The sequence below is a fragment of the Botrytis fragariae genome, assembly GCF_013461495.1.
Source record: "Botrytis fragariae strain BVB16 chromosome Unknown tig00000061, whole genome shotgun sequence".
Lineage (NCBI taxonomy): Eukaryota > Fungi > Ascomycota > Leotiomycetes > Helotiales > Sclerotiniaceae > Botrytis > Botrytis fragariae.
This window is the reverse complement of record NW_023500994.1, coordinates 1,729,252-1,740,098: the sequence shown is the minus strand read 5'-3', so window position 1 is coordinate 1,740,098 and position 10,847 is coordinate 1,729,252. Positions and strand designations below refer to the sequence as shown.

At 27.8% G+C, this 10,847-nt stretch overlaps 2 protein-coding genes across 2 annotated transcripts; both read right to left on the bottom strand.

The window, feature by feature from the left end:
• Window positions 1-1,463: 1,463 nt before the first annotated feature.
• Window positions 1,464-3,310, bottom strand: Bfra_008623 (putative fad binding domain protein; the record flags this gene model as incomplete). The annotated part of the gene is made up of 2 exons (XM_037338981.1): window positions 1,464-1,844; window positions 2,933-3,310. 2 exons carry the CDS (start codon window positions 3,308-3,310, stop codon window positions 1,464-1,466), a joined length of 759 nt encoding a protein of 252 aa, XP_037192287.1.
• A 599-nt stretch (window positions 3,311-3,909) lies between these two features.
• Window positions 3,910-4,825, bottom strand: Bfra_008622 (putative prolyl aminopeptidase protein; the record flags this gene model as incomplete). Its single annotated transcript, XM_037338980.1, has 2 exons — window positions 3,910-4,260; window positions 4,337-4,825. The coding sequence occupies 2 exons, from the start codon at window positions 4,823-4,825 to the stop codon at window positions 3,910-3,912; spliced, it is 840 nt and encodes a 279-aa protein (XP_037192286.1).
• Between the last annotated feature and the right edge of the window lie 6,022 nt (window positions 4,826-10,847).

Below are 10,847 nucleotides of genomic sequence, written 5' to 3'. Positions count from 1 at the left end.
CCCTTTCAAGCTTTATAGAATTATAGATATAAAGAATACTCTCATCTTGTAGATCTGATTATCTTTATCTTCTCTAGTTTCCAGTGACTCAAGCATCTCTTCAAGCAGCTCTTTTTGTTCCAAATTGAATTTGGTTAGTTCACAGTAATCCTTCATTACATCAATAGCAACCTTGTTAGAATTAATTACCTATTGGTTTTCCTCCCCTATTTCATTTTTATTTTCATTTGCAGAATTGTTTTGATTACTTACTGACATCTCTTCCCTACTTCCAGTTTCCTTTTTTCCCAAGTTTTCCTTCGTTATTCTCTTTTTTTGTGTTATGTATATATATAATAAATAGCATGCAAATCACTGAAGATAAGTAATATACCAATCTAAATTATCTTTATTCTATAAACACACTATAGGATGGTTTTTCACTTTTTTGGTTGAATTAGCTATTCGCAGTTAGTATAGAGTGTCGTTATGGAAGCTATTTAGTCCATTTATTGCCCTTTCAATTATAATACTCACAATCTCGCTGGCGCATTATAGTTGCTTATTTTTTCAGTCCGATAACCTATTTATATAAGCAATACATTTAATATTGCGGTTTTTAAAGTATGGTTATTATTGGATAAAGCTCCACCAACCAGTATTATTGCTCTTTTTTGTCTTATCATCAACAATCTCATATCTTTTTTAGTTTTGATTGTTAAGATCTTTGAATTCGCATAATAGTTAATCTCGAACTGTTCTGTTTTCGTTTTCTGCTAGTGGTTCTAGTTCTTCAAGATTTGCCTTGGTAACTACAATAAAATATCTCTGATATATATAACTAAAAAATGTCTATACCTTGACTTCTATCCAATACTTTAGGTTGATCTTCGAAAACCGCTAGCTATAATCTTTGCAATGTTTTTGCATTCTATTCTTTAATAATGTAATATGAATACAATTGTTACAAAGTAGCACATTTATAGATTGACCAAAAGCTGGAAATGGAAGACCACCTGGCTCAGGTACTCTAACATTTTTGGGGTGCCGGAAAGAGAGTAAGCCATACTTCTCAAGTAATAAGGTACGCCTTTTCTTTTCTAGACCATATCTATCCCGAAGATGAGTCTCAAGTCCTCAAACTGCTGTTTGATGTAGAGTACAGACTAAAATCTCGTATTCAGCAATATATTCAAATGTATCGTCATCTTTGTTGTTGTGGTGCTCGTTCTGTTCAACCTATTGAATGATCGTTTATTAAGCAATCCTAAGTCAGCTGATTTACCCTAAGCAACCCTAAACTTTTTCAAACTTACTCATAATATAGATTTCAGTTGTTTGGCACCAATTTTTACTAGATGTTAATGCTGTATATTAGTTTTAAAGCAAGAGTAGTAGTCAATTTAAAGTTATATTGTATTCTACACTGCTGATTCAACTCCTGATTCAACTGTACCGCCTAACCCCTTTCGCTTACCCTAGTCCTATTTCGGCACCGATTCAAGTTGAATCGGCCCCCGCCTTATGTAAAGGACCACTCCATAGCTGCCGCCACCACCACCGGAGAGAGCCCAATACAAGTCTTTGTTCTCGGTCGGAGAAGCGATAAGAAAATCTCCATTTCCGGTGACAACTTCCCATTCGAGAACCTGATCAGCTGCAAGGCCATATTTCGATACCAGTTGGCCGTGGCCACCGCCTTGAGTATATCCGCCAGCAAAACCGACAGTCCCGTCATTGCCTCCAACAACCACCAATCCTTGGGAATTGGCTGCAGTCATAGCTTCCATCACACTTACGCCTGCACCAACTTTGATCGCTTTTCCGTTGTAGTAACTCGATCTATAATCAACTATTTCGGTATTCTTGAGATGATGAGTCCAAATTGCAATAGCACCGGCACCGGTCGCCTTACCGTAATAGTCATGGCCAGTATTCCTGATTGTCAATCGTAAGTTATCCCTGTGGTGGCAGAATCCGTGGTTAACGAAGTAATCCTTTTGTAATTGCCATAAATTCTATAATACCTTTATTATATATTGAATAAATTGTTTTTAAAGTATTAATATAATCAATCTAAATCTTTATATTTTATAAAGCTTATTCTAATTAATAAGTTTTTAGTGAATTTCTTAAATTCTGGAAGATTAATTGAAAGTTTTGGTTTAAGATAACAATTATTTATCAAATAAAAAGCTTTTAGATTTTACTTACTTTTCAATCCCCTCTTCTCTCTTTTTCTTTTCTTTTCCTTTTAAATTAATTTTTTATTAGATTTTAATAAAAGAATAGAAAAGTTCTTTTAAATATTTCAATTAGAATCTATTAAGGATTATTAATCTTTTTGTTATACTTCTATTTATTGAATTCAAATTTATTTATATATAAATTGAAATCAGATTATATTCTTATTTATATAATACATTTTATATTGTATAGTATAGTAATATAACTTATAATTTCACTTGAAAGCTTTCTTATAGGTTTCCCTTATATAATATAACTTACCAAAAGAACTCTACTTCTCTTTAAGCTTTCAACTAATGCCTTCTACCCACCTCTTAGCTTCTATACTCATTCCTTTTCTCCTCTTTAGCTTTTATTTATTTCTTTAACCTTCTATATATATACCTTTCTATCCACCTTCCCCTTAATTCTAATATTCAAAAATCTTGAAAGCTCTAAGGCCTTTTAAGATTCTTATTTTCTTTTTTTTAATCAAAATTCAATAATAAACAAATCATAAAAGAATCAATTTAATTTATCAATAATAAAAAGCTCTATTTATTACTAATAAATATATATATCAATATTATAATATATAAAATAGAAATTTGTATAGGGATTTATATTGAATTTATTTTTGTCCAGAATATTAACTTTGCCACCATAGGGTATACTTCTGTACGAAATTGATTGTTTTCTGATAGTCGGAAGCATCACTTGCATTTACAGCATATTGGACATAAGTGCCCACTATGCAATTGGACGATTTTGGTGAAAATGGATCGCAGCTGTAGTTTGAAAAAAATGGTGCCATAATCGAAGATGAAGACCTGAGGTGAGTTTTGGCATAGCTCCATGCAGCTTGAATACTTTCGCAATCTCTTTCACTGTATTCCTCAAATTCGTCTAGATGACATGAGCTCGCGAGAGGCTTGGTCGCAATAAGTTTACCACTTAAAGTCTGATTGAAAATTTTCCAAGTGGCTGAGGTAGGCCAGCATTCATGGGCAGGAAGACATCGACAAAGAGTGGTGTTTGTAAGGCTACGTCCCTCATTGTGTGTAAGAATCGGAAGTATAGACGCGCAAATCACTCCGATGTTCATGCAGAGAAAGAGTAGGTATGATGATAAGAGTAAATATTTATTCCCCATATTGGTCATCTATGGCGATGAATTATGATGATTGAAATTCTGATTAGCTTAAGAGGCTCGTTCCAGTATGAGTCGATCTCTTTATACAATACAATGAAATAAGCAACCACATGCCAGCCTGTATCTCTCAGACTAGCACTTGATGTCATTTACGGGATTGGTTCCAAAGAGAGGAGCTGCAGAACCAAGGCACAAAATTGGTGGACCTTAGGAAATGACTCAATATGCGAGTCGTGTAAGCAACATCCTGGGCTAATAGAGCTGGCTTCCAACTATGATACAATACTAGAAAGGATTACGTATCACCCCTGAAATTAGATAAGGGTGTGATTTAAGTCGTGACACGCATGCAGAGTACTTTTCAATGGCAATGCAAACATCGTAAACGAAGTTGAAGTAAGATTTTAATGACATCAAAGCAGATAAGACGGGTCTCTAATTTTTTTTGGCTCATCGAGAAGCCCGACTTGGATTGGGGTCCTCGATATCACAGTGCTGGCAGTGCCAGTTACTATTGCAGTGGATACTTCAGCGGAGATTCACCAGACTATCTATGCCAGCAGCCCCTTCCCAAATTTTTGAACCGTTGCCACAAAACCTTTAATCCAGGTCAAATGGGGCGAGTGACCGCTTGGGCATCTAACGATAGTTATGTTGACTCCAGGTCGAGAGTTTTGTAGTGCAATCATCCCTTCCTGATACACTGTAGGCAAAGCTAAATCGTTCTCCGTTATAAGGTATGTAGACGGCAAAGCAACATATGCATCGTTATGCAAAATGGTTTTGAATATCGGAGATGCCGTCAATGTCGATTCATATTTCTTAGCCTGAGCGTCGTCTAGCCCGTTAAAGAAGTACTTGGCGCCCTCAACTGTAGAAGCAACGCCGTTCATTCCATGAACCTGACAATTGATCGTCGTTAGCAATGCTTATATGTCTGAAGAGACTGCCATCGGGTGCTGAGTAAGCAAAACTTACATGAAATTTGCAGTAGGGTGGAACCACGGGAGAACTTCCATCTTTTGGCTGAAAGAAGCCATTCACAGAATCATCCACAGGAATCAAGAATGCACAAGCATAGAAAATACCAATTATACCACCAGAGAGACCACGTTTCTTTCGAACGTTTGCTTGCAACTCTGGGATAGCACAGGCTGTCGCCGTGAAACCTCCAGAGGAGTGACCAAGAACAATGACGTTTTTTTCGCCCTTTTTAATAAGGTCTTGAAGCAATTCATTGATGATGATTAAATCATCCGATGGCTGTGGGTATCCACCGGCAGGAATATCTCGATCATAATCTGGGTTTGCGAGGTCCCCTACATTCAATTTCGTCAAGTCTGACGAGGGCAGCTGTGGGCAATATGACTCAATGCCAGCGGCTGTCAAAGCATCTTGGAAGGGTCGATATGGCTCTGGCGTGTGGTAAGATCCATGGCATATGACAACCACAAACGATGAAGACATTTTTTTGATGGATAGAAAGGGGTACTTGGCTGAGGCTGAAGAAAGTAGAAGAGGATGTGGAAAGAAGAGAATGTGGAATGAAATATTATTTCAGAGGGGATGCGTCTATCACATGGATTATCACCTTTGGGCCTTGGGGTCCCCACTAGTTATATACATAGGTACATCTTTACATGGGTGTATATTGCATATCTGTGCTAAGCCGAATATGACAATATGCCAGAGTTACCTTGTAGGGAAGTGGGGCAATTTAGGGTGGCTGTAAATCAAATGTTCGTTCGTATTACAGTCGTTATTTTCACCGCTTCTGATTTATGTTCACTTTTATTGATTTAAATTAAACTATAATTTCTTCATTTTGAATATCAAAATATATTTGAATGTGAAATCTTGTTTATTTATAAAACGATTTAGTTTATAAAACCTTGTTTAGTAATCGTAAAAGCTGAAGCTATTTAGATAATACTAGAAGTTTAATTAATTACGTTCATCTTTTAATAATTATTATCGATACGACTAAGATTAAGCTTTAACTAATTCGACTTATTATAAATTATAAGAGGTTTTAAATGTTTCTAACTGAAACTTTAAGAGTAATAGCAAATTCCTATTATTTAAATCTTATATATTATATTAGAATATCTGCCTGTATATTTACTAGTATTGATTACATTAAAAAGAGGAGAAAGAATATACTTAAAACTATATCTCAAATTCAAGATAAATTAAACAATTTCTATATTAGTTTTGATTTATTCAATTGCTTTTTGTAAAGAGTTAGTAGTAGTAATGAATCAACTAGTATAATATAACACAATGTCACGGTGTGGAATCACATGGCATGTTAGTCCTATCGGATAGAATCGAAACAGACGCTGACACCGAAACACAAGTAAACTAAGGCCCGATCAGACTAGCTTACTTATGAAAATTCTGTATATCTTCAATTGGGAAGATCCTATATTGTAGCTCTTTGAGCTACATTTTAATCTTTAATTTGAACCTATTATCTGAATTAATACAACTTTGCTAAATTAGGGCAAAATTATTAGAATTCTATTATTGTTTGCCTACTCTGTAATACTATGTAGTTTCTTTTTAATAATTATTGCTTCATAATATCTACCCTGCACTCATCTAGTTGATTTAGAGACACCTCGGAATTTGGTATCTCTATATTAGAGGATTCTTAGATCTAATATCAATATCTCCAGTTGATATCTATATATTATACCGAGCTAAAGAGATTCAATTAATTGCTCGAATAAAAGATTTCGGAATTGCTAATTAAAAAGCATATCTAAGCTACCTTACAAAAACAAATCACTATACAAAATATCCGCCTACTCAATTGTTTTACTAAGTCTATATCTATCACCCCTATCTATACCAAAACTATAACCCCTAAGACCCCTACAAAATCTATAAATATTCCAACCCCATCACTTATTAAAATCTAGCTAAACAAAAAGCTACCTAACCCTATTCTATTTAATAATATCAAATCCAATCTTAATTGCTTTATTAATTAGATTCAAAATAAAATGTATACCAACTTCGATTGCTTTATTATTACTTATACCTACTTATTTTATATTACCAAAAAGCTTATTAGAATTATTACTATTTAAATATATTTATACAATATATAAAGAGAATTCATTTGTTTAAAGGATTATTCCAATTTATTAGATATTCTGGAATAAGCTTATAGAAATGTAAATAAAATTATAGAAACTCAGAAATAACTAATATCTTTATAATAAAAGAATTAATTATTCCATATATTTTATACCGAATTTCAATAATTAGCATTAAAAACAGAAATAGTTAATAACAATACAATACTAATTATCCTACTAAAATAAGATCTATCCAATAAGTTAGCAAACCAGATCATTACTACTAAACTATTAATATATAATACTAATGTGTATACTACATTCTGCTAAAAGCTAGAAAATCATTACAGATATCTAAAGTATAGCTAATTAATTACTATTTTATCTCAATTTATTCATACCCCCACTCCCATTCCAATCTATATTAGTAAGGTAACTTCTTTATCCACTCTTGCTAAAAACCCAATAGATCTTAATTTTCAATAACAAATCACTAATAGCAATTTATTATAAAAAAAGCACAATGAATACTACCACTATGGTTCTACCAATCACTTAATCCATAACTATCCGTATTCTAATATTCATTTTATTCAGCTTCAAATCACTATTATTATAACTAATCCCACCAGAAATAGCTCTATATTGAATAGTTCTTTTAAAGAATAGTATTCTATACATTCTCCCCCTTGCTCTCCTCCCCACTCACCAATTAACTCTATTAGATTAGAAAATAGAATAAGTTTAGCCTAAACCGTAATTAGATCGATTCTTTATATACTCTTAGTCTATCTATTACTACTACTTATAGTTTTTTATTAAAAAATAAATTAAACAATTATACAGATCTTATAATTCTACCTATCAATCTACTTATAAAAGAAAAGGATCTCTTTATTTATACTATAATTAATAGTAAATATAAAAGGATTGTCTTTACAGATTGAAATTAGATATCTTTTTAGAAAATATTTATACATCAACTATCTATTATATTCAAAGTTATAGGATTTAATAGAAATATTCTATTTAATAACTAAGTTATTTTCTATATTCGTATAGAATTCAGAATTAATAATTATATTAAGAAGAAAATCATTCTATATATAATCGAATTAATTCATTATTTTGTAATACTAAAAATAGTTTAATTTAAAAAATATAATTCTTATATCAACTTTACAATAAACTCGTTTTAATTTAATAATCTATTTTGCTATAAATTCTATAATATTCTATTCTATCCCTCCCATATAAAAGCTCTATCTAATATTCCTCCAAAAACTCAATTTGTATATCTACCTACCCATCCCAAAAGATTAGAGAATAAGGATATAGCTATTATCTCCCTAAAAGTCTGTTTAATATATACCCATTAGAAATATGAAATATTTCAGATATTAATAAAACAAATCGATAATATTCTGAATTAGAAAAAAAAAGAGTTTAATCTTCAAAATCTATTATCTAAATTCTGAAATTAAAAAGATATCTTTTTTTTTAAAAATACAGAAAAGCTATCTCTTTATCAATTATATAACTACAAGATCTGTTTTAAGGAAGGGCTATTCTACTATTTGATATTCTATATTCTATATCCCATATCGAATTAAAAGCTTTAAAATAATAACTAAAGGAAAATCTTAAGAAAGGGTTTATTTAGTTAAGCTTTTCTTTTATTATATTATTTGTTTTATTTATTAAAAAAGCTAATAAAGATCTTTAATTCTATATAAATTATTAAATACTAAACAATCTATTTATTAAGGATTGATATTCTTTATTATTAATAAAAGAATCTCTAAATAATCTAAAAGAAATAAAATATTTCAATAAAATTAATATTATTTCTATCTTCAATAATATAAGAATAAAAAAAGGATAAGAATACCTAACTATATTCTATACTTAATTTAGTTTATTTGAATTTTTAGTTATATTATTTGGGTTAATAAAAGTACTTATAACCTTTTAGAAATATATCAATAATTCTTTATAAAAATACTTAAATATATTTTGTATTATTTATCTAAATAATATCCTGATATATAATTAAATCTGAAAGGAATATATCCATTATATCCAGAAGATTCTATAAATATTAAAAGAAATTAGTTTATTCACTAAATTCGAGAAATATGAATTTCTGAAATCCGAAATCAAATTCTTAGATTTTATTATAGAAAAAGATAATATTCAAATAGATTTAAAAAAAATTCAAATAATTATAAATTGGAAATCCTCTGCTATTATAATCAATATACAAATATTTATTGAATTTACAAATTTTTATTAATAATTTATTAGAAATTTTTTAAAGATAATCAATTTAATAATAAATTTGACTAAAAAGAATATTCTGTTTTTATAGAGCTCTACCTATCAAAATATATTCAACTAATTAAAAAAAATGTTTATTAAAGTTTTTATTCTGATTACCTTTAATTAGAAAAAGGAAGTGATTTTGAAGATTGATATTTTTAACTATATATTTATTAAAATATTCTTTTAATATAATAATAAGGGAGTTTTATAACCTATTACATTTTTCTTAAAAAAATATTTGATAATTGAATATAATTATAAAATTTATAATAAAAAATTGCTAGTTATTATTTATTATTTCAAAAAATAATATTTTAAGTTAAAAGATGTTTTGTTATTAATTCAAGTGATTATTAATTATAGAAATTTGAAGTACTTTATTATAACAAAATTATTAAATTATTGTTAAGTTTACTAATTTAAGTTTCTATTTCGATTTAATTTCCAAATTATTTATTATTTTAGAAAACTAAATATTAAACCTGATATATTGATTAGAAGATTAAAAGATCTCTTTAAGAAAGAGGATAAATATTTTTTATATTAAAGTTATATTATTCTAAAACAAAAGAATTTAAATTTTGATTTATTCCCTATTACTATTATTCCGATTAAATCTAAGTTTATTAAGAAAATATAATTTACTATAATTATCTATAATTAAAGAAATCTCGAATCTATTAATACCATTAACCATTTGTATTTTAATATTAGAATAACTTTACTAGAAAATAGTAAAGTTATAAAACCTATAATTCTATTTATTATATTTATATTCAATTCTATAATATTATTAGAAGACTTAAAAACTCCTTTAGATCTTTTTATTAATCTATTTATCTTATTTTATAAAAGTTATTAAGTTAATTCTATATTTGAATTTATTCTAAAATCTTTACAAAAAGGATCTTTAAAATATTCAAAAATTATTTTTATTAAATATATTGAAAATAATAATTTATTATATTATTGAGGGAAATTATATATTTCTAATTATAATCTTTTGAAAACTTATTTATTTTGTTTATATTATGAATCTCTTATTATTGATTATTTATATTATATTTAAACCTTCAAATTATTATTTTAAGATTATTATTAGCCTAGATATTATAATTACATTATATAATGAGTTTGTAATTATTATAGTTGTTATTATATTATTCCAAATTATAGAGATTAGAAAGAAGTTTTTTGTTTACTCCTAATTCTATAGAAAACTTAGTAAGATATCTTAATAGATTTTATTATATATTTGTTTGAAAATACTGATTTTAATATTATTATAATAATAATCAATTGACTAACAAAAATGAAACACTTTTTGCCTTATTATAGTATTTGCAATTCTAAAGAGATTGTTTATTTATTTCAAAAGAATATTTAAAAACTTTATAGTTTATTTTTAATAATTATATTAAATTGTAGAGTTTAATTTATATTTAAATTCTAGAAATATATCTATAAGTATTTAGGTATTATTATTAAATTATTAATTGCTTATTATTCTGAAATTAATAAATAAACTAAGAGAATTAATACAATATTAGAATAATATCTTCAATTATATATAGTCTATCTATAAAACAATTAAGTAAAGTAATTTCTATTTATCAAATTTTTTATTAATAATATCTAATCCGAAAACATTCAAATAACTCTATTCTTCTTTAATTACAAATTTTATTTCTATTTAGAATTTAAATCTACATTATTTTAGAATATTTATTCTATTATAAGAAATATCAAAGAATTTATTATTAAAATGAAAGCTATCTTTTTATATTTATAGATCAAATTAATTGCTAGTTAAGCCTGATATTCAAAAAATATTGATACCCACTATTCCTTTGTTTATAAATATTTATCTAGTAATCTAATCTAATTAAATATTAGAAATATTAAAACTCTATATTTATAAAAAAAGTTTAATTAAAAAAACCTTAGTTTTTTTAAAATCCTGAATTTAATAGATTCTTATATTTATAAATTAAAACTTCCTATTTCAATAAAAACTCACTCTATCTTTTATATCAATTTATTATATTCTATATATAACAATTTCATTTCTAAGT